General features: G+C 36.4%; 1 protein-coding gene across 1 annotated transcript; it reads left to right on the forward strand.

Moving 5' to 3' along the window:
- The first annotated feature begins 9,348 nt into the window (after window positions 1-9,348).
- On the forward strand, window positions 9,349-25,104 carry LOC131251612 (calmodulin-like). The gene is made up of 4 exons (XM_058252450.1): window positions 9,349-9,506; window positions 22,886-23,043; window positions 24,066-24,146; window positions 24,674-25,104. Exons 1-4 carry the CDS (start codon window positions 9,431-9,433, stop codon window positions 24,806-24,808), a joined length of 450 nt encoding a protein of 149 aa, XP_058108433.1. The 5' UTR covers window positions 9,349-9,430; the 3' UTR covers window positions 24,809-25,104.
- Window positions 25,105-25,609: the final 505 nt, after the last annotated feature.

Below are 25,609 nucleotides of genomic sequence, written 5' to 3' on the forward strand. Positions count from 1 at the left end.
TTTGATAATGTTTGCAGAGATGAGAGGATCTCAATCTCTACTCATTGTATCGGGCGGACAAGGAGAACAATGAGATTTGATCTCTCTTTCTACCTCTTTTCAGCCACGGCTTGAAGTAGGTCGAAATCGACCTGGTTCTTCCTCGCCGCAGACACTAGGTCGAAATCGACCTGGTTCTTCCTCGTCGCAAACACTAGGTTGAAAATGACTTGTTTTTTCGCTGCAAGTATTAGGTCGAGATCGACCTTATATGGAATCGGGTCTTCAGACCCGATTGCGCGTATTTGGATCCCCCATTTGGACCTGCAGACAGGATCATTAGTATCCGGATTTTGGTTTCGGGTCTGTTTTTGGGACCCGCGAACGGGCTCACTTGGATCCGGATCCCGTTTAAATGATAGGCCCGGATTTCTGTATGGCCCATTGATCCCAGATTTGGAATGTTCATTTTCGAGATGTTATTATATATTTTTTGATCTGGGCCGTCCATTTGATGGATTATGAGTATCGAATCTAACTCATTAACTGGGATGTTGACAACCTTGAAACTTTATTAATAAATGCTCAATATGTGGACTAATCTGATGATAAAAGTTACATCTAATCAGATATTGACACATATTGAGCATTTAAACTAATCTGTCCATCTTGTGGACACCTATGCATGGACCTAACCATCCAATTGTAAAGTTCCGTACTATTTGTCTATCATGTGGATATTAGGAACTGGATTAGTCATGCTCATTGAACACTTTAAGATCATGTAGAGTCCTGGTGCGGCCCTATTATTGGCCCATCACCCATCTTTAAGTGTTGATATGGACCGTTAGAATATAAGGTGTGAAACCTATTTATATGTTTCACTTTAAGGAATTCCAAAAGGGTAGTATCAACTAACTTATGACCGCATCGAACTAATTAAGTTATAATCCATTGAGAGGCGGGATTATAATTGCAATCCTAGGTTATATTTGTAGTGTTGGATTCGATTGTGTTAGCCACCATAGTGACCTCAATCGATGAAAATTCTACAAGTACAAACTTGTAACATTGGGATAAGGTGGATTGCATACAGTTACATTCATATTTTTATGCATACGGTAACAAAAACGCAGACGATTACCGTTTGGCAGTCAAGTGAACGGGTGACGTAAATGGTGCTGGTAATGTAAAGCTAAAAGACTCATCTCACCCACAAGTGTTGAGTGTTTCAGATTTACATGACTTACATCACTTAACTTCATGTTCAGGAGGATAACTAACATGTTGTTATTACCGCCCACAGGAGGAATGATGATGATGTAATAGATTCTCATCAGGATGAGATGGTTGGGCCCATCGTCATCCTGAATGATTCAGTTGATGCCTCCCTTAGCAATTAAATTGATTAATTTTGCCTGATATTTGTTTACATTTACTAAATTACTTTGTGAAATTATGAACTAATGTGAGTATAAATGCATCTCTTTTATTTCAGTCTCAATTCCAACTAATCAGAATCAAGTCCCTGCCCTTAATGGATCTAATTACGCTCAATGGAAAAACGTCATTGAAGTTATACTAGGTTGTCTTCAATTAGATCTTGCCCTGATAATACCAGAACCGTCAAAGCCATCTGATAATGCCACTGAAGCTGAATATAATCGATGGGTTGTATGGTTTAGATCAAATGATACATGCCTGAAAGTCATTAAGTATTCAATTTCTAAATTGATGCAGGATGTCATGCCTAAAACAGATAAGGCTAAAGTTTTCCTGACTAAAATGGAAAAATATTTTAAGAAATCTGATAAATCTAAAGTGAGCATTCTTCTAAATAAATTGACTCACTCGTCCTATGATGGAAAAGGCAACATCCGTGAATACATTGTAGAGCGGATCGAAGTTGTTTCTAAGATCCGTGCTCTAGGACTTGCACTCACTAATGATCAACTGGTTCATTTGATCATGAACAACCTACCTCCCCAATTCGACACGTTCTTGGTAAACTATAATACTCTGAAGGACATGTGGACATTAAATGAACTCATCACTCAGTGCGTCCAAGAAGAAAACAGGATCAGGCAGATGGTAAAAGTTCAAAATATTAATATGGTGACTTCAGGACAAGGGCATGGGCAAGGGAATAAAGGTAAAAGGAAAAGGAAATAAGGCTCTAATAAAGGATTCTCTGGTCCTCCATTTGGAAACCATGAGAATCAATCTGGAAATGGATCTAAACGCAAACGGCTTAAAGGTAAATCATGCTTCTTTTGTAAAAAGACTGGTCATTTAAAGAAAGACTGCGAGGGTTTCCAGAATTAGCTCGTAAAGAAAAGTAATCATTTTGTTCTTGTCCGTTTTAAATCTAATTTGACCGATGTGTCAGCGGATTCCTGGTGGATAGATTCAAGAACTACTATTCACATATGTACTTCTATGCAGGAATTACTACAAGCCAGGCTACCAACTGATGCGGAGCGCTCAGTATACGTAGGCAATGGTGTTAAGGTTGATGTGGAGGCAATAGAAGTCTATAGGCTTAAGTTGAAGTCTGGTCAGTTTTTGAATTTAGTAGATACATTCTGTGTGTCGTCTATAAGGAACAATTTAGTTTCAATTTTCTATTTGGATAAGTTAGGATATTCATTCCACATTGAAAATAAAAGTTTTAGTATTTACTTTAATTCGATTAAAGTTGGAACCGGCTCTATAGTAAACAACTTATACTAGTTAGACTTGATTGCCTCTCACGTCTATAATATTAATTCCTTACATGGAAATGTAGTAGGATCCAAGCAAAGACTAGACTATGAGAATTCTTCCATGTTGTGCCACAGGCGGCTATGCCATATTTCTCGTGAGAGATTAGACAGGCTTATGCGAGAAGAAATTTTGTATTCTCTAGATTTCTCTGATTATAAAGTATGCATTGATTGCATAAAAGGGAAACAGACTAGAACGAGAAAGAAATGTGCAACCAGGAGTGTAGATCTATTAGAGGTTATACATACAGGTATCTGTGGACCATTCCATACAGCCTTATGGAGTGGCCACAAATATTTCATTACATTTATAGATGACTACTCTCGCTTCGGGTATGTATACCTTATCGGTGAGAAATCAGATGCCCTGGATGCTTTTAAAATCTATAAAGTCGAGGTTGAAAATCAACTCGATAAGAGAATTAAAGTTGTCAGATCTGACCATGGTGGTGAATACTATGGCAGATATGACGAATCAGGACGCAATACAGGGCCATTCACTAAATACTTACAGGATTGTGGCATTGTTGCTCCGTACACTATGCCTGGTACTCTAGAGCAGAATGGAGTGGCTGAGAAACGCAATCGCACCCTTATGGATATGGTGCAAAGCATGGTTAGTAATTCGATATTGTCAGAATCTCTGTGAGATGATGCAATCAAAACCACAGTTCATATACTAAACATGGTTCCTAGCAAAGCAGTAAACAAAACTCCTTTTGAGTTGTGGAATGGGAGAAAACCAAGTCTTCGATATCTAAATGTTTGGGGTTGTCCTGCTGAGGCCAAAATTTATAACCCGCATGAAAAGAAGCTTAATCCTAGAACCGTAAGTTGTTTCTTCATTGGATACCCATAAAGATCAAAAGGCTATCGATTCTACTGTCCTTCCCACTCCATCAGGATTGTTGAAACTGGAAATGCCAGATTCATTAAGGACACTGAAAACAGTGGGAGCACGGACATAAAAAATTTTATATTTGAGGAACAAAGGACTGTGACTCCTGTCATAGTCAATCCAAATCACGTGAACATTAATGATGCAGTCGATTTTATAGTCACTGCAGAGCACCACGTAGAACTTCATATACAAACCACTGATGAGGAAAATCAAGATCAGACCCCAGAAGATGAACCATTGAGAAGATCTAAAAGAGAGAGAAGACCTGTAAATCGAGATGATTATATCGTATACTTACAGGAGCACGACTTTGACATAGGGGTGGAAAAGGATCTTAAATCCTTTACACAAGTTAAACAAAGTGCTGATCCTTCTCATTGGTTTGATGCCATGAAAGATGAGTTGAAATCCATGCATGACAATAAAGTATGGGATCTTGTAGAGTTTACCTACTAGAATAAGGTCGATTGATTCTAAATGGATATTTAAACCAAACGGGACTCCAAAGGTAATGTCGAACAATATAAAACCAGACTTGTTGCCAAAAGTTTTAACCAACATGAGGGCATTGATTTTAAGAAAACTTTCTCACCAGTATCTAAGAAAGACTCATTTAGGATCATAATGGCTCTTGTAGCTCATATGGATTTAAAATTATATCAGATGGATATAAAAACTGTATTTCTCAATGGGGATCTAAATGAGAATGTATACATGTTGCAGCCCGAAGGTTTTGTAGCTACTGGCTTAGAACATTTGGTTTGTAAACTTAAGAAGTCCACCTATGGGTTGAAACAGGCATCACGACAGTGGTACCTTAAGTTTCATGAAGTAATTTCCTCATATGGCTTTGTAGAAAATACTGCAGATAAATGCATCTACATTAAAATCAGTGGGAGTAAGTTGGTTATAATGATTTTGTATGTTAATGACATTCTGTTGGCTAGCAGTGATACCATGATGTTGAGCGACACCAAGAAATTCTTATCTTAAAGGTTTGAAATGAAAGACCTTGAGGAAGCTTCTTACGTCATCGGCATTGAAATTCGCCGTGACAGAACACTTGGACTGCTTAGCCTGTCACAGAGGGCCTATATTACTAGAGTACTCGAAAGGTATGGCATGCAAAATTGTGTTTCAAGAAAGTCACCCATTGTGAAGGACGACAAATTTAGTCTATTTCAGTGTCCAAAGAATGATTTAGAAAAGAATCGAATAAAGGAATTTCCGTACGCATCAGTAGTAGGGAGCATCATGTATGCTCAAGTCTGTATGCGACCGGACATTACCTTTGTCACTGGAATGTTGGGAAGATATCTATCTAATCTAGGAATGTAACATTGGATAGCTGCGAAGAAAGTATTACGGTATCTTCAAAGAACGAAAGACTTCAGTCTCACATACAGAAGATCTGATCAGTTGGAGTTGATCGGATATTCAGATGTAGACTTCGCAGGCTATGTTAATACTAAGAAGTCTACTTCATGATACATCTTCATGATGGTGGGAGGAGCTGTGTCATGGAAAAGCGTGAAACAATCTACCACAGCCTCATCAACTATGGAAGCTGAATTTATTACCTGCCATGAGGTATCTAATCAGGCATTATGATTATAGAGCTTCTTCTTAGGTTTGTGAGTACTGGAGCATATCCTGAAACCATTGAGAATATTTTGCGATAATTCAACTGCTATTTCCTTCTCTAGTAACAACAAGCATTCATCAAGGTCGAGACATATCGACATCAAGTACCTTGTTGTAAAGGAAAGGGTTCAAAATCATCAAGTATCTGTGGAATTCATCGGCACTAAGAAGATGATTGCAGATCCGCTCACTAAAGGGCTCCCTATCACACCATTTCAGGAGCATGTAACATCCATGGAAGTCATTGACCCACAGATGTTTTCAGTTAGTGGGAGTGAGCGTACTTTGATTTTCACAGACACTTAGAGATCTTGTTTTATACAATTTGTTTGGATGATTTTGATATAAAGATTTATTTCTACTTCTCTATATATATGTGCATAAATTTTGAGTAAGTAGAACTACAGTCATGTCTCGTTAGAGACATATAAAAGCTTTAGGACCTCTTACGGATAGATACATATCATCATACTAAAGTGTGTAATCCTTATACCACATTGCTTAGTTCCTGATCTATGTCGTTAAGATTGAAAGTATTTGTGATCGCGCTTAGTCTTACTTCACTTAAATTAAATGTTGTAACGACTAACACGTTTCGATATTGACAGTCTTAATGGACCAGATTGAATAGCATTACTCATATTGTTCAACTATTTCATTGGTTAACTATTTGGATGTTTTCTTAAAAGATCAAAACTTGTTTACAAAATTATTCTATATGACTATCATTGACGTTGCTCAATGAGACCTAAGTGGGAGAATGTAAGAACTTTATTTAGTAGGCCTTACTGATCAATGATCTGGATTGTCATTTAGTTGACTGGATGATTGAGTAAACTAGTGGGCCCTACTTCAAGTGATGCGCTGCGCAGTCTATCTATGCAGCTTTGCGTACTAGGGCTGGAATGCTATAGCTGTCTTACGCAGACAGCAATTTGAGTTGCACTAGGATGCTATAATGTGGAGCGTGGGAGAGAGAGTTGTGATGGGTTTCAAACTCTCTCCACAGATTTTATAAAAGAGAGCTGGGTCTCCGATCCTACAACACGACAGAATTCGAGTCCCATCTTGTGAATTACATAAAGGGTGAGAAGGAGAGGAAGATCCTAAGCTCTACAGGTGTTCTGGTATTCTTATCCGGCTTCCATGGCGGCGTCTAATCTAGGTACGCTATCAGAACCCCTGATCGCCATGTCCCATGCACAGACAAATTCGTGGGCCTATTCCGCATATAGATTAAGCCCCACAGTCATTTCTTACACATGTAACGTTACTTTCACCGTTTTCTCATTATGTTGCTCATAAGAGTTTTTATTTGGATTTATTTGTCTTTTGAGAAAGTGTATTGGGGTATCTTTCAGAAGCGGGGATTGTGTCCTACCCTTACTTGTCTCTAGCCTGAAATGGGTAGATCTATGTGGGGCCCACCATGATGTATATGTTTATACATGTCATTCAACCCTTTTTTTAAAGATCATTTTAAGGTATAAGCTAAGGTATGAGCTAAAAAATGACGGAGATCCAACGCTCAAGTGGACCGCACCACATATGACTATTGCATTGAATGGAACACAAAATAACCTGCATTTAATGCAACTCAAGCTTACTATTTAGTGTGGTCCACTTGGGTGTTGTATATACCTCATCTTTGGGCTTATACCCTAAAATGATATGAGAAAAAGAATAGACGACATGGATAAACAAATATATCATGGTGGGCCTCCACATAGATTCATTTGTTCTTGGCCAAAGAAGAGCATGGGTAGGATGCAATTCACTTTCATATCCCTATGGCTCGATGAGGCCCACTATGATGTATGTTAATCTACATTGCCCATCCTTTCAGTGAGCCCTAAAATGATGTAGATTCAAAGCTCATGTGAACCATGTTGGATTATTTGGTTGAATCAAATGGACTATTAAAAAATTGAGAACTAAAAAAGAAAATAAATTTTGAGATAGATAACTTATAGAGTTGAGTAGAGGCATGATGTGAATCACTTGGCTTGAAGTCGAATTTGCTTACCTTGGACAACATCCCAAGTGCAACAGGTTTTCAGAGCAATCGACCTCCAGGTTTTCAGTCTTAGTAGTGCACTCATTGTACATAGGCTCAAACCACTTGCAGTTTAACCTGAAGCTGCTGAGTTAACTTAAAAATGAACTTAGCAACAAAAACTCGTAAACTAGAAGACGGAGAGTTTTCATAATAGAAGAAAATATTTTTCGTAGTTTTGAAACTAGAATAGAAGTCCTTATATAGATTCTGAATTGGTGCATTAAGCACCCTTTTAAAAGGGTTTGGTCCATTAGGTTTAAACCCAATAGGTGTGACCAACTGAACAGTCACATCTCTCTGGTTTAAAACGAAAAGGCGCAAGTGCGAGTACACTCTTACATAAATAAACCCACACGAGTACACCCGCATCAGACTCTTCCCTTCCCTTCCCGACGCGCACGCGCACGCGCGTGTGGTGAATGACATAGATTAAAGTTATTAACATAGCCCCCCACAGGACCAAATTCACATACCCCCTGAATGGGGCTCAAGCCCTAAGGTAAAAATCACATCTTATATAAAAGAAGATTTTCTTTAGTAAATTTGATATGAGACAAACCAAATTCACATACCCCCTGAATGGGGCTCAAGCCCCAAGGTAAAAATCATATGTTATATACAAGAAGATTTTCTTTGGTAAATTTGATATGAGACAAAACTCACAAGTCAAAAGCACCTAAAATTCAAATGTAAAGGGAAACCAAAATATTTAAAATTTCAATTTTAATATAAATTTTGAAACAAAATACAACAAACCATTCTAAAGAAAACAATAGGGATTGAATGCCCACTGTTGAAAACTTCCTAAGGCCCATTATGATGTTTTATTTGGCATCCCACATATAGTTGGAAGAAGAGAAAACACAATTATGAATGGTTAATCTTATATTTTGCTCCGTGACTCACATGAGCTTTAGATTTGCATAATTATCTTTGAGCTCATATCCTAAAATAGTTGGCAAAATATATAAATGACATGTATAAAACACATACATTCATGCCACCCTGGCACGCAGCTATACCTAGGCAATGTCCAGGCTCTGTGAGATGTCCATGATAAGGGATCGTTTGGCACCGTGGATTGGAGGGGGTTTCAAATGCCCTTGGTTGGTATGCAGCATAAAGTAACTGGGGGTTTCAAATTCAAAGGGTTTCTAATCCCCTCTTTGAGGGGGCTTGCAATCCACGATGAGAGCTTGGATTATACTTAAAATCATTTCAATAGTTGCAGGCGTAACATGTGGGTCAGTCACCATACACTATCATTCTATTGGGCACATGGCCCACTAATGATGATCAGCACCGTCCAAACATTGTCCATGTAAATCAGCGCCATCCAAACATTGTCCAATGTTAATTAATGATTAAAAATCATTGTTTAGTCACTCAAACATGATCTTGTGCTTGCTGCCCATCCGAGACTTGGAATTTCACTGTTTTCAGGCAAAACATATGTCTCAGCGAGCAGGCTTATCACAACCATTGTGTCAAAAATTACATATCTCACTAAAGTTGATTTAGTAATTAACTTCAAACCCTCGTAAATATAGCATGCATAGGTATTTTTGGATTAAAGTTGATTCACACTTTGCGGTGCCAAACACGCTCGGAGAATTGCAAATCAGGGGGGTTTTCAATCACGGGGGTTTCGAATGCAGGGGTTCCAAATCCACGCTCCCAAACAGGCCCTCGATCTACTTTTGTCTCTGCGTTCAAAACAAAAAAAAACTATAATAGAACAAGAAAGTAAAAACCAAGCCGCCCTAAGCAGCCCCAGCACACGAATATATACGCCCGGGCCACCGCCAATCTGCGTTACATCTGTTGGAGGATGACATCCGAATATGATCTGCGCCACAAGTTGATCCGCCACTTGATTAATAAAGCAGACCTATGACCACGTCAGCACATATCCACCGACCGTCCTTACCTTCTACCTTTACGATCTTGACATCTGTCCACAGCAGGGAATTCGAAGATCCCGATAAATAGCATTCGCTGCACTTTGAACGGGTCTTCTCGATCAAGTTCCGATCCCATTTCAACACCTCCGAAAGAAGAAAAGAGAAGCAGAGAGACGGAATGGCAGAACAGCTGACAGAAGAGCAGATCTCCGAATTCAAGGAAGCTTTCAGTCTCTTCGACAAAGACGGAGATGGTAGATCCCTTTCCCTCTCTGATTTCCCCCCTTTTGAGGCCTTTATTTCGATCTCTGTATCTCTTTTTCTCGTTCTCTAGACCCTGTTTTCGGTCTCGTAACCCTAGAAAACCATATTTTTCGGTTCTAGGGCTTGGAACTGTGCTGTTCCGTGGTAGATCGAGATCATACGCGGGCAGATTGGGTTTCCTTATTTTGAAGCGATCCAGATCGTTTTTTTTTTTTTGGTATTGGTGTCGTTCTGATCTGATCGCGTTGTTAGAATTGGTGATTTCAGTTTTGATTTTGAGAAATAGCTCTTTTTGGCAGATCTGATGGAATTAGGATATGAAATGCATAAGGCTGCGTTTGGTTGCAATTTCATGATATTTTGCACCAAACTAGACTGATTAATCACGAAATTCATGATATTTTGCGCCAAATTAGACTGATTCATCATGAAATTTCAAGATATTTTCATGTTATTTTCTCTCTGATCTGCTTGGTAATGGTGATCTGGTACGAGCATGTGAAAATCCGCGTTCAATTACCTTGTGCAGGCGCTTTCGATACATCGCTGTTGTTGTTTTCAATGCCTTTTTCTCTCTCATGTTTTCATTGCAGTTTTTGCCATTGTCATTTTATTTCTCATTTCTCGTTGTTTTTATTGTTGCTGTTGCTTTCTTTAGCTTCTTGTTGTTGTTGTTGCTGCTGCTGATTTTTTATTTTTTATTTAAAAATAAATAAATCTATTGTTTCTGTTGTTCTATTTGATTTTGGATCTTTCTTCCTTTGAGTCTGAAGTTGGCTACTACATGCCATATGCTGTTGAATGCATCTTTTGATGCTTTGGTTTTTTCCTTTCTGTGGTTCATTCTTTGGTATTTGGTATATAGATGCCCTGCTTGGTTCTGTTGAGTGTACTTTTGTTCTTTTCTCTGTAGGCATGAATGTTTGCATGCCCGACTTGGAATATCATATGGGTTGTTTGTCCTTATTATACATTTTGCAGTTGGATTTTGATTTGGATTTGTGTACTTGAGACAATGGTATTTGTTCTTATTGCCAGCTGTTATTATTTGTCTGCAAGACATTTTTGCTTCCTATCTTATTTTTTAGACTGGGAGGGAATGCCCCTGTGGTTACTGGGACTCTGGTGGGCCTCAATGTGATGAATTTTGATTAGTGATAACAATATGATTTTCCAGATGGTTATGGATTCTTTATCTATCTATCTTTTTTTTCTTTTCTTTTTTTCACAAGCAACTGAATACCAAAAAGAAAGAAAGAAAAAGAAAAAAATCAGTTTAATCCATCATCTGTCTTGTACAACAGAACACAAAGAAATCATTTGTCAGATGCTCAATCTGTTTGCCCTTCTATTGATGAGCTGGTGGGGAAGGGTGACACTAAAACATTAGATTTCAAAAGATGCCCGGTTTAATCATGCGCTACTTGAGACTCGTTAACAAGTGCTTTTTCTCTCTGGCGATCTTGAAGGATGGAAAAGTTCAACATTGCTATAATGTTGTGTGTTATGGTTGGGTTGTTTTTTCTTTTTTCTTTTCTTTTTAGAGCCAGGAGCAGTAAGTTCACCCCAACAAAGCGATACTCTGCCAGTTCCAATTCGGGGAGGCTGCTCATAGGATTTTTGTCATCTCTATTTCAGATTATAAATTGATTTCAGTCAAATGGAGATATGATTTGAACAAAACGTGTGTTTGTTTTAGGAATGTGTGTGCATGCTTTTGTGCATTTGACTAACAAGACAGCCTTCTTAGAACTTACCAGTACTTGGGCTTTGTTTTGCCTTCATAATGACAGTTACATGCAGAGCCTATTTCTATGCTTTTCTTTTTCCTATTGCAGAATGCATGGTTGATTGTTATGTAAAGGGATATTATTTGCACAAAGATAAATAAGTTTTGAATGTATGAATTGCCTGGATATTTGCATTATTCATTGTTCTTGGATTTTCCTGATAATTTTCAATAGCTTCAACTTGTTGCATTTGTCATGCCCCGCAATTCAGATACGGAGTGTGCACCCTCAGATCTAAGTTATGAGTCACTATGACTCGTACACCAAGTGTACTAAAACCCTGTATTCCTATTGTTTTCCAAAGGCACAAAATTAAATGTCTTCTAAGTTCTCATCCACAATCACCATCTACGCATAACAACCATCATTCAACACCCACATTCATAAATACTCATCCACATTCACAAACACTCATCTTCATACATATCTAATAATTATAAAGAATACTAACTATTCCGCTAAGTCCATCCGTTTGAAATCTCACAAGAGCATGTTCAAACTTTCAACTTACCAACAATAAAATACTTTAAAACACTTTCAACTTGAAGTTTTTAGGCAATAATAAACTACTAAACGCAACAAAGAAAGTAGCATGTATTCCATTTAAACATATTAATGATTCATCATGCTCAACTCTTCTTCAAAATAGGGCCATTGTCCTTATGGATCATCCATTGGTTCAGCCTCTTGTCCTGGAAATTGTGCAACTGTCTCGTCTTCCACAAAATCTGTATGGTTTTTTCCATCAATATAACATCAGCCGGCTAGGCCTAGTGAGTTTACCCACCATGGTTCATGCACGTCATAAATAAAGTAGAAAATGCATGGATGTTATGGGATGCATGATGCATAAATGCATCAAGTGGGTTGATCAGTTCACTTGCTTGAGTTGGATTCCATCAACTCGCATCTCCCGCATCTGGTGTAAGCTTCGACCATCTTGGTAGGCTTCCACATATTGTGGGCATCCAGGGATGGCCCCCTAGGTCACTTGGTACTATAAGTACCTACAAGTCTTCTAGGGAGTGCCCCCAGGGAAACAACGCAGGAACGATATGCATGGCATGGATGAATGGAAATGATTGATGCATCATATTAATAATTTGTCACATATGGCATAATGTTCCATTAATATCATTTTAACATAGATTCAGCTAAACAATCATACAAGCAAATAAAGCGAACACAATAATCAAATGACTACTTTAATCACAATAGAGAGGAAACATGTTGGGATCACTCACCTCTATTTTGGTAATGTGAATTTTAAGATGTCACCTCACTTTTAATCAATTGACAACTACCTCAATTAGCTCATCGTTTACTATCTAGACATATATGATTAGTTCACCTTTGGTTGATCAAATCCTAACTTAGGGCCGTCCATATGGAGAATCCAACCGTCAAATTTGAATCCTTTTACATCTCACCCACAACCCATAGATAATTATCTTTTCATGTGGGGTCCAATTGATTAACTAAAGTGCTCCGACCATTTTAATGTCTCGAGATGATTAAGGATTATAATTACTTCATATGATATAATTAGAATATCATATTTCTAATTCAAATGAAAAGTTCCAATGAACTGTCGATCAATCGAGGTCATAACATCCATGCATTTCCTACTTTATTTCTAATAATTACTTCATATGGTATAATTAGAAAATCATAACATCCATGCATTTTCTACTTTATTTTTGATGTGCATGAACTATGATGGCCTGACCAGCTGATGTTATATTGATGGAAAAACCATACAAATTTTGTGGAAGATGAGACAGTTGCTCAGTTTCCAAGATAGGAGGCCGAACCAATGGATGATCCACAAGGGCAATGGCCCTATCTTAAAGAAGATGAGCTGAACATGCTGAACCATTAATATGTTTAGATGGAATTCATGCTACTTCTTTTGTTGCGTTTAGAAGTTTATTATTGGTTGGAAGTGTTTTAAAGTATTTTATTGTTAGTAAGTTGAAAATTTGGACTTGATCTCGTGGTATTTCAAATGGATGGACTTAGCGGAATAATTAGTATTTTTTATAATTATTATAGATGTATGAAGATGAGTGTTTGTGAATGTGGGTGTTGAATGATGGTTGTTATGCGTGAATGATGGTTATGGATGAGAACTTAGAAGACATTTTATTTCGTGCCTATGGAAAACACTAAAAATACATAGTTTTAGTACACTTGGTGTACGAGTCACAGTCCATAACTCGGATATGATGGTGCATACTTTGTATCTGAATTGCGGGGCATGACAAAATGGTATCAAAGAGAGCCTTTTTCTAAAACATAGAATGACTTATAGGTTATGTATCCTACTAAATTTCATAATTTGTAGATCCCTTGGAATTAGAAATATGACATTTAGGATTTTCCTATTTGATTGATGTATGGAATAATAGACAGAGAAACCATTGTTTCAAATAGCGTTTGTAGCATTACGTAGTGTAGCTAAATAGCGTAAATTCCTTGTAACGTACACCACAGCTACATAGCGTATGCTACAATGTATTTTTTCATTTTAATTTTTTTAAGTTTTGTTTTCTAATAATTATGTAAAATTCACAACATAAAAAAAATATTAAAAAGTAAAGTTAAAACCAAACCTTTTTATGTTTACTTTCACTTAAAATGGTGGTGATCCTTTATTAAAGTTGGTGTGAAGTTCACACACTAAAAAAATTTAAAACTAAAAATAAAAAGGGTTTCACGGGTTTTCAGAAAACCCCTCTTCGTATAGATGACATCTATATCGTATGTAATACTCTGAACTTGTGGGATTTTTATTTCTTTTCATACTAGTGAGTTGCGACTTTTTTTTTTTTTTTTAAGTTGTGATTTGTGACTTGCAGTTTCAATTAGACATTATTAATTAAAGTGGTTTTCTTAGAAAGTTGTTGATGCGATAATTATTTGATTTGTTTTATAACTTTAGATATGTAGATTAGCTTTTGATAAATGATAATTAATAATTTGTTTGAGCATGATACTTGAAAAAATGAATCATCTGTTAGGTGTTTTTATATTTTTTACTAGTTATCATATTTTTTTCTATTTTTAAATTAAAAAATATAAGTATCGTGTAGCTTAAGCTACACACTACGCTATCTACACTACACGCTACAGAGGCCTGAATTCTATGCAACACGCTACTGCTATTTAAAACATTGATAGAAACCTAAACTAGGTCCCCTATTGGTTGCTATAGAACGTAGATATTTCAATTAGGTTCCCTTCGCTCTGATTTGAGTATAGTGTAGATTGAGATGGGTTAGTTTAAACCATGATTAATTTTAAGGATATTTAGTCCACAAGGTTTTGCTGGGCACCAGGAATCACTTAACTTATAAAATTCGTAACTATAAAATCATTCAAAAGCCTGATTGAAGAAGATAAGTCTAAATTAAAATAAAAATAATTAGAAAATTCGAATCTAATAGTCACTATGCTGATTTGGGGAGTTAGTGCAGGATGGTGAGAATTCGTTCGTTTTTGGACATTTAGGATTTTCCTATTTGAATGATGTATGGAATAATAGACAGAGAAACCATTGTTTCAAATAGCTTTCGTAGCATTATGTAGTATAGCTAAATAGTGTAAATTCCTTGTAACGTACGCCACAGCTACATAGCGTATGCTACAATGTATTTTTTCTTTTTCTTTTCTTTTTTTTTTTTAAAGTTTTGTTTTCTAATAATTATGTAAAATTCACAACATAAAAAAAATATATTAAAAAGTAAAGTTAAAACCAAACCTTTTTATGTTTACTTTCACTTAAAATGGTGGTGATCCTTTGTTAAAGTTGGCGTGAAGTTCACACACCAAAAAACATTTAAAACTAAAAATAAGAAGGGTTTCGCGGGTTTTCAGAAAACCCCTCTTCGTATAGATGACATCTATATCGTACGTAATACTCTGAACTTGTGGGATTTTTATTTCTTTTCATACTAGTGAGTTGCGACTTTTTTTTTTTTTTTTTTAAGTTGTGATTTGTGACTTGCAGTTTCAATTAGACATTATTAATTAAAGTGGTTTTCTTAGAAAGTTGTTGATGCGATAATTATTTGATTTGTTTTATAACTTTATATATGTAGATTAGCTTTTGATAAATGATAATTAATAATTTGTTTGAGCATGATACTTGAAAAAATGAATCATCTGTTAGGTGTTTTTATATTTTTTACTAGTTATCATATTTTTTTCTATTTTTAAATTAAAAAATATAAGTATCGTGTAGCTTAAGCTACACACTACGCTATCTACACTACACGCTACAGAGGGCTGAATGCTATGCAACACGCTACTGCTATTTAAAACATTGATAGAAACCTAAACTAGGTCCCCTATTGGTTGCTATAGAACGTAGATATTTCAATTAGGTTCCCTTCGCTCTGATTTGAGTATAGTGTAGATTGAGATGGGTTAGTTTAAACCATGATTAATTTTAAGGATATTTAGTCCACAAGGTTTTGCTGGGCACCAGGAATCACTTAACTTGTAAAATTCGTAACTATAAAATCATTCAAAAGCCTGATTGAAGAAGACAAGTCTAAATTAAAATAAAAATAATTAGAAAATTCGAATCTAATAGTCACTATGCTGATTTGGGGAGTTAGTGCAGGATGGTGAGAATTCGTTCGTTTTTGGACATTTAGGATTTTCCTATTTGAATGATGTATGGAATAATAGACAAAGAAACCATTGTTTCAAATAGCTTTTGTAGCATTATGTAGTGTAACTAAATAGTGTAAATTCCTTGTAACGTACGCCACAGCTACATAGCATATGCTACAATGTATTTTTTCTTTTCTTTTTTTTTTTTTAAAGTTTTGTTTTCTAATAATTATGTAAAATTCACAACATAAAAAAAATATATTAAAAAGTAAAGTTAAAACCAAACCTTTTTATGTTTACTTTCACTTAAAATGGTGGTGATCCTTTGTTAAAGTTGGCGTGAAGTTCACACACCAAAAAACATTTAAAACTAAAAATAAGAAGGGTTTCGTGGGTTTTCAGAAAACCCCTCTTCGTATAGATGACATCTATATCGTACGTAATACTCTGAACTTGTGGGATTTTTATTTCTTTTCATACTTGTGAGTTGCGACCTTTTTTTTTTTTTTTTTAAAGTTGTAAGTTGTGACTTGCAGTTTCAATTAGACATTATTAATTAAAGTGGTTTTCTTAGAAAGTTGTTGATGCGATAATTATTTGATTTGTTTTATAACTTTATATATGTAGATTAGCTTTTGATAAATGATAATTAATAATTTGTTTGAGCATGATACTTGAAAAAATGAATCATCTGTTAGGTGTTTTTATATTTTTTACTAGTTATCATATTTTTTTTCTATTTTTAAATTAAAAAATATAAGTATCGTGTAGCTTAAGCTACACACTACGCTATCTACACTACACGCTACAGAGGGCTAAATGCTATGCAACACGCTACTGCTATTTAAAACATTGATAGAAACCTAAACTAGGTCCCCTATTGGTTGCTATAGAACGTAGATATTTCAATTAGGTTCCCTTCGCTCTGATTTGAGTATAGTGTAGATTGAGATGGGTTAGTTTAAACCATGATTAATTTTAAGGATATTTAGTCCACAAGGTTTTGCTGGGCACCAGGAATCACTTAACTTGTAAAATTCGTAACTATAAAATCATTCAAAAGCCTGATTGAAGAAGACAAGTCTAAAATAAAATAAAAATAATTAGAAAATTCGAATCTAATAGTCACTATGCTGATTTGGGGAGTTAGTGCAGGATGGTGAGAATTCGTTCGTTTTTGGACATTTAGGATTTTCCTATTTGATTGATGTATGGAATAATAGACAGAGAAACCATTGTTTCAAATAGCGTTCGTAGCATTACGTAGTGTAGCTAAATAGCGCAAATTCCTTGTAACGTACGTCACAGCTACATAGCGTATGCTACAATGTATTTTTTCATTTTTTTTTTTTTTGAAGTTTTGTTTTCTAATAATTATGTAAAATTCACAACATAAAAAAATATTAAAAAGTAAAGTTAAAACTAAACCTTTTTATGTTTACTTTCACTTAAAATGGTGGTGATCCTTTGTTAAAGTTGGTGTGAAGTTCACACACTAAAAAACATTTAAAACTAAAAATAAAAAGGGTTTCGCGTGTTTTCAGAAAACCCCTCTTCGTATAGATGACATCTATATTGTACGTAATACTCTGAACTTGTGGGATTTTTATCTCTTTTCATACTTGTGAGTTGCGACTTTTTTTTTTTTGGTTACTTGTGAGTTGTGACTTGCAGTTTCAATTAGACATTATTAATTAAAGTGGTTTTCTTAGAAAGTTGTTGATGCGATAATTATTTGATTTGTTTTATAACTTTATATATGTAGATTAGCTTTTGATAAATGATAATTAATAATTTGTTTGAGCATGATACTTGAAAAAATGAATCATCTGTTAGGTGTTTTATATTTTTTACTAGTTATCATATTTTTTTTTTCTATTTTTACATTAAAAAATATAAGTATCGTGTAGCTTAAGCTACACACTACACTATCTACACTACACGCTATAGAGGGCTGAACATTATGCAACACACTACTGCTATTTAAAACATTGATAGAAACCTAAACTAAGTCCCCTATTGGTTGCTATAGAACGTAGATATTTCAATTAGGTTCCCTCCGCTCTGATTTGAGTATAGTGTAGATTGAGATGGGTTAGTTTAAACTATGATTAATTTTAAGGATATTTAGTCCACAAGGTTTTGTTGGGCACCAGGAATCACTTAACTTGTAAAATTCGTAACTATAAAATCATTCAAAAGCCTGATTGAAGAAGACAAGTCTAAATTAAAATAAAAATAATTAGAAAATTCGAATCTAATAGTCACTATGCTGATTTGGGGAGTTAGTGCAGGATGGTCAAAATTCGTTCGTTTTGGACAAATGTAAGTCCTGACCGTGAAAATTTTAAAATTTTCTATAATTAGTAGAATGAGCTAAAACTTTACAGAGACACAGTGGACTTATAATAGGATCTCCAAAAAAATTTTGAACATAATTTGAATTCTCAAAGTATAAGAAACTGCGATAGAAACAACAACCATCAAACCGATAATCAATCCACCCAAACCGATGCACTATTAGTTCAAATGACAGACCTTTTCATTTTGACGGTTACCTTTGGTTAAAATAATGTCCTTATCTGAAGTACTTTATTTAGATTTTTTTTTTTAAAAAAAGTAATCCCTACTAAATTCCAAAAAATTCATTCTTTTCGGAACATAGACCCAATACTTGGTGAAAAAAAATTTTTTAAGACCAATTCAGTGTCTAGAGTTATCCATCTAACCGTTAATTCTTAAGACAAACCATCAAATACCTTAATATTCTCACTTGCTCATCAAAACCAACCATTGATATAACCTATCACCATCATATAAAGAGATTTGACCGTCCACTTTGATTTTGGACCACCCATTCATGGTAAACTAACTACCTGATCTCCATATCTGCTCATACACATATCAAATTGAGATTTCGATCCATTCATCTTGTTTGTCACCTATAGATATGCTTAACCTACTATCAAATCTACGATCTTAGTAACCTGCATATGTGAAGAAGTCACTTGAACCCAATGGTGCACATTCTTAACATAGACCCCATCTAAAAATCAATTTGTACATATCTCAAGGTGTTCCATATCCATTATGATACGCTCGTAAAGGCCAATACGTATAGGTAACGGTCATGACCGTTATGCGATACGAGGGTGAAACGAGACAGTTGGTTTTTTGGGACTGTATCGACCATTACGGTAGCCGTAAAGGCCGTTACGGGGCATATCGACTGTTACCCCCCGTAACGGTCGAATCCCATCCCCCCCCCCCTTTTTTTTTTTTACTTTTCTCATTCTAAAAACTCTCCTAGATTATTTTACAATAAATTTCAACTACTCTTACTATAGTTTTTAATATTAAAATTGTAGATTGAAATGATTTGAGCGAATAGAAGCTCCAATGGCCTTTTTTTTTTTCCTAAAAAAATTGATAAGTAGTATTTATGCCTTTTTTTTCTTCTTGTTTCTAGTTTTAATACTTGATTGTGATGTGTAAACATTAGATACATATTTGGAATATTTACTAAATATTTTTTCAGAATTTTTTGGGGAAACGAAAATTTTCAACCGTTATGGTGGTCATAATAGTCGTTATGCCCCCGTATCAGCTGTTACAGCCACCATTACTGATACGGAATACCTTGACGTATCTATTTACAAAACCGACCATACAATAACCCATATACATGATTCAATACCTAACTATCTAATTTCTTTAATTTTAACCCTTCATCTGACTGTCTATCATAATTGTATCCGCCAAGCGGGCCATCTAAATATCAAAATAAACTACCATTCGAAAGATCATAGGGTATACACCAAAACTACCGGTTAGTTTTCACATAAGATGTTGATACATGTTGTTTTGAATTATGGATAGGTGTAAGCCATTAAATAGGCATCTTGGTCACCATTTAGAGATCAAGGCCCAAACAAGAGTGTTAGAAAGAGCATGACTAATAACAAGCCCGGGTCAAATTTTAGCTCATTCGGACGGTAGAATTAGAATGTATGGACGACAGAAGTTGGGACAATAAAAAAGGGCAAAATTGTAATTAACATATGCCATATACATAACATTGAGTTTGTTTCAATTTCTCAGGAAAGTCTCCAACGGTGAGTATTTTCTAGCCATGGTGTGGCCCACTTAAGATTTGAATCTGCCTCACTTTCGAACCCATATTAACACATTATGACAAAATTGATGGTCGGGTTAGATTTCTCGAGCATCTTAGTGGGTCCCACTACCCATCTCTTTTAAAGAAAAGAAAAAGAAAATAAAATTGTAACGTGTGTATAGCGCACGCTTGAACCGGAACCCGACTTCTCCTCTCCCTCTCCTTTCGTCCTCTGTTCGAACCCAAGCAATGACCACACCCATTGATCACCACCGTTGACTACCCATCTGTTTTAAAGAAAAAGAAAAAGAAATAAAATTGTAATGCGTGTACATTGCACGCTGGAACCAGAACTCGACTTCTCTCCATCCCTTTTCGTCCTCTGTTCAAACCCAAGTGATGACGGCACCCATTGATCACCACCATTCTTCATGGTGAGACCCTCATCTTTATCCGAATTGTTCATCAGATTATTTGCTAAAAGAGCTTTGACAATTGGAGAAGGTAGCAATGGCTCAATAGGACTTTGCAGGAGCCAAAGCCAATTTGAGCCCCAAAGTAACTCTCTATTGTGTACATTCGCTAACCCGAGACCCCTAGATGTGGTCACCTTGGGCGTTAATCGTTTCCATTTCAGAAACCCCACCATAGCCTACCCTAGAAGACTTGATGGACGTCTTGGATTTCTCTCATAATATCTCCATGAACCCCACTTGGATATTCCAGTTTTTGCACACAACCCACATCTGCAACAAAGCCATTGTATCCTTCTCCACCTCGTCCACAGTCTTCTCCTTTCCTTTTTTGCTTACGGCGACACAATCTCTATCCAAATCAAATTTGAATCGTAGATCTTCTAGATCCGGACTCCATCTAAAGGTATTCAATCAAACAAGAATTTCCGCAGCTTGAGAACCAATCAAAATTCTCTGCTCTACGTTCCCTTCTTGGTCTCTTTGATACGAGCATGCGCTACAACGGAAACTTCCGTGTGCAAACCCCACTAGTAGAACGAATCAGGACCTTTGATTTGGTGGGCCTTCAAGCTTCCTATGAAACATCTAAATCATTCAGTAGAGCAGTTTTGTCAAGATTCATCGTCTGTCCAAAACCACCATTAACGGCGCTTGTCTGCTCCATCAAACTACTCCAGCTGTTGATCTTGAATATTCCTGACTTCCAAATCTAATTGAGTCATTGCGTGGCCCGCTTGTCAACCTTGTGATCGTAAGGTTTCAAAACAATGTCAAGTCCGACACTAAGAGCACCTGTAATGACCCAAATATCTAGGTCGTTTGAAATATTGCAAATTTAATTTTAAACTTCCAAATTTGAATGAGAGAGAAACGACAAATCTCTCCCTATCCCCCTTTCATCTCTTACTTCTTATTCCTCATATTTCTTAAATAACTAACCCTATTCCTCTTCTTAAGAAAGGATGTGAGAGAGAGTTTTCGTAGTTAGAAAACTATAGGATCGTTCTACTGGTGGGGTTCGCACACGGAAGTTTCCGCTATATTGCACGCTCGTATCAAAGAGACCAAGAAGGGAACGTAGAAACAGAGAATTTTGATTGGTTCTCAAGCTGCGGAAATTCTTGTTCGATTGAATACCTTTAGATGGAATCTGGATCTAGAAGATTGAATACCCTAGTATTTAATTCTTATTCGTCTTAAGAATCAACAGTTGGATGGCTTGATCTATGGATGAAGAGTACTCCCTATGGTTTAGATTCAAGCTAGACTAGAGATAAATGATTAAAATCGATCGGTCTACATATGTGCAATTGAATAAATGCTACTGTACATACTCACATACGGGTAACACGCAACCAAAATCGCTGGAAGTTACAGCATCTCAGTTCAAAGTCATTTTGGGCATGCAGCATGTAGCATCATGGAGTCAATATGATTTTGTTTGTCTTGTTGAATATTATTTTTGTAAAGTGTATTTACTTTTATGATGAAGCCTGGATCTAATGCTACCTTGATTGTTTCCGTCAATTCATCATCATCACTATAGCCTCGTCCCAGCTATTTGTGTTCAGCTTTACAAATCTTGTTTTGCCAATAAATCCGTTACATGGCCATATTCACAATAAGTGAACAAGGCTTCGTGCTCCTTTTGACGACCTTGTTGCAAGATTGCAAGTCCTTTTACGTGTACCTTATCCTCTTTTCAAGCCTTTGAATCCTAGTTGATGTTTCATGCTATCTCTAGTCTTCTTTCATGACTGAACTATCTCAAATTGCTTTCCATCATTTTAGAATCTCATGATTATGCTTTGTCTGCTTTGGATAGCTCCATTCTAATTCCATCCTTCCTTGTCTTCTTGCTCTTCATCTTAATAGCTGCATCCTGCAACAGTCAATCTCTGCTAATGTTGAGCCTTTAGCAGCTCAACAGCAACAGTGTGCTCATATAAGATAGCTGGTTGAAAAGAATGAAACACTCTAATATCTGATCAGTTTTCCCAATGCTTTGTGGAAAAAAAAAAAGGAAAGAAGAAGGAAAGGAAAGAAACCAACACTCTCCATTTGATTATAATCACGCTGGCTTTGGTACTAAGACAATGTGGGAAGGCAATGAACTAACATATGCTATTGGTTATATTAAGTATTGACCCAGTTGGTTATTATGAAAGGAGTTTGGATTGCCCATTTTGGGACTCAACCGGTCAACCCCTTCCCATACTAGGCACTGTATGTACAACATGCACAACATTCCTCTGTCACTTTGTATCCCCTTCCATTTGTATTTTATAGTGCATTTAGTTGTTAACCCTGTAATGTGCAGCACTAATACTTTGCTAATATAAATTTGATGTTCTTTAATGTAGGCTGCATCACTACCAAAGAACTGGGTACTGTGATGAGATCTCTTGGGCAAAATCCAACTGAAGCCGAACTCCAGGATATGATCAACGAAGTTGATGCTGATCAAAATGGGACAATTGATTTCCCTGAGTTCCTGAATTTAATGGCCCGCAAAATGAAAGTGAGTTTAATTTGGACACCTCTTGCTTCTAAATGTATCAGGATATGAGTTCCTTAATTTGATGGCCCACCAATAGTATGTTTGTTGGGCTCAACAAGTGGGATTTTTTTTTTGGTTGACAATTATAATTTGAGTGCTTAGCTTTCATGTCACAGCCGCACCCAGTTCTATATATATTATGTGATAAGTAGGAAGTAAGAATATGCAAATTACAATGTAAGTCCATGAAAAGCCATTCAGTGTGTTCATATTTCCAGGCATGCATGCATGTTCTTTTGTATGTCACTCCAACAAAATATATAATTCTATTGTTACATTTTAGTGGGTTTTCATGTTTGGCAAAAACTGCAGATGTAGGTGTGCACAATGCATGTGTTTGTTTATGTTTTAGAGGAATGGAGAGGGATTTTAGTGTGATTTTGAAATCTCACTCCTGTGCTGGTATGCATGGCGTGTTACTATGCAGTGGATCACAGGTGAAGATTAGTCATGCAAGCAGGTGTGTGTGACTTAGCAAGGAAATAAGTTAAGATCAGGATCACGGATCTTATTCATATAGATCAGCTAAGATCAGGATCAAGAACCTGATTCATATAGATCTCCCTTTGAATCATCATTTACCAGGAATTTTCTAGTTGAGTGCAGAAAACATTGCTAGCTATTCAAATAAATGTCTCTTAATTTTCACTTAAACTGCAAATCATTTTTTTCAAGTGCCTGAAATCATGATCACCTATCGATGCAATATAAAGCGCATATATGTGTATGCATGCAGATGTGCAGGGACTGAACAAGAAAATGAGTTAGATCCAGATTTAGGCCAAAAGAAGAAGAAGAAGAAGAAGAAGAAATACAAACATATATGAATTTGCATTTGGCCCTTTTTTTTTCCCTTCCTTTTAGAGTACTAAACCTCACTGTTTGACTGTGTGTTTCTAATCCTTATGAATATTATTTAGCAGTGATAGTTGCCAACTTCTGTTAGGCGTTTCTAACTTTTCCCATTTCCACTTGTTATGAAGGACACTGATTCTGAGGAGGAACTGAAGGAGGCTTTCAAGGTCTTTGACAAGGATCAAAATGGTTTCATTTCTGCTGCTGAGGTTAGTTGTTTTCTTCCTCCCTGTCCTTTGTCCATGTGTTGTTTAAATTAAGGGAAAATATAGTGTGCACAGCTGTGCTCCGTTGAGAGGTGGCTTGCACTTATCTCCTACTGTCCAATAACAGTGGATGTTTGAAATGCTTGCTAGAATCCCATACACCACCTTTTGGTGGTGCGAGGAGATAATATGGGGGCAAACTTTTGGTGCTTACTATGCTTCATTGAATTTGTTTAGCCTTATATAGTCTTCGAGTATTGATGTTTTGGTTATGGGTTGGGTTGAACCTGAGCCCAACCCATTTATATAACTGGGTTTCATTTTTGGTCTGATCCTTACCTGGAACCTGAACTGACTTGGCTCAAACCAGGCTTAGAAGCGTGGGTCTGGCTAAGCCAGGTTTGGCCAATCGACCTTTGGGTTGACCCACTCCATTGCTGCCCCTATTAACGAATGAAAAAGCTGCATTTTATTTTCGTTATTATTAATTTTGGGTGGAAATAAGAGCTGTGTTATTGTGGGATAAACAGCTACGGCACGTGATGACCAATCTGGGAGAGAAGTTAACAGATGACGAAGTGGACGAGATGATTCGAGAAGCAGATGTGGATGGAGATGGGCAGGTGAACTATGACGAGTTTGTGAGGATGATGTTGGCCAAGTAAAAAGGAGCAGGACATGGCAGAGCAACTCTACAGAGAACCCAATCATGTTGCAGGCTTGCAGCAGCAGCAACTATTTTCAGTTGATGCAGGGATACACGAAACTGCTTCTGCTTCTTCTGTTTTTCAGCTATAATAGCTTAGGGTTCATTGCTAGACACTATGTTGTTTGTTGTTTGGTTTCTGTTGTTTTTTTAGAGGATGTTTGGCATCTTTTCGCAGAAAAATCTCCAGGAAAGATTCTCAATTCTTGTCAAATTGACTTCAAAACGGCAGGAAATTCAGTTGCCTTTCCTCTCTCTCTCTCTCTCTCTCTCTCTCTCTCTCACAGTTGGAATAGGTGAGATGCGTTAGCTTATTTTCTTTTTTCTAAGTGTATATTCAAAAGATGGGGTAGACTCCTATTTTAATTTTCCACCATTTAACAATGTGGTGACTCTTCAACTGTACACATAGCACGTGTACAGAAAGCAACTGTCTGCGTTGAACTTGGTGCTAAACTAGCATAGGAGTCTAGCCATATAAAAAAAAAATTTAAAAAGAAAGAAAAAAGGACTGTTTTTTAAAGATCATCTTTGGTCATGGTCCCAAAAGCGAAGCATATCCAAAGCGCTAGTATACCACGCAACAGGAAACGGTGGGAATAATTATGTCCACGATTGAGAGGAAAATTCATCCCTTCATCGGCTTTTTTAACTTTGGCACCTTTCACCATTTGAATGATCTTTACAATGTGAGCCCGTCTTTTGTTTACACAGAGATACCATGAGATGATCTTCATATGGTCATGCTGAATTGTCAGGT

This window comes from Magnolia sinica, chromosome 7 (genome assembly GCF_029962835.1).
Source record: "Magnolia sinica isolate HGM2019 chromosome 7, MsV1, whole genome shotgun sequence".
Lineage (NCBI taxonomy): Eukaryota > Viridiplantae > Streptophyta > Magnoliopsida > Magnoliales > Magnoliaceae > Magnolia > Magnolia sinica.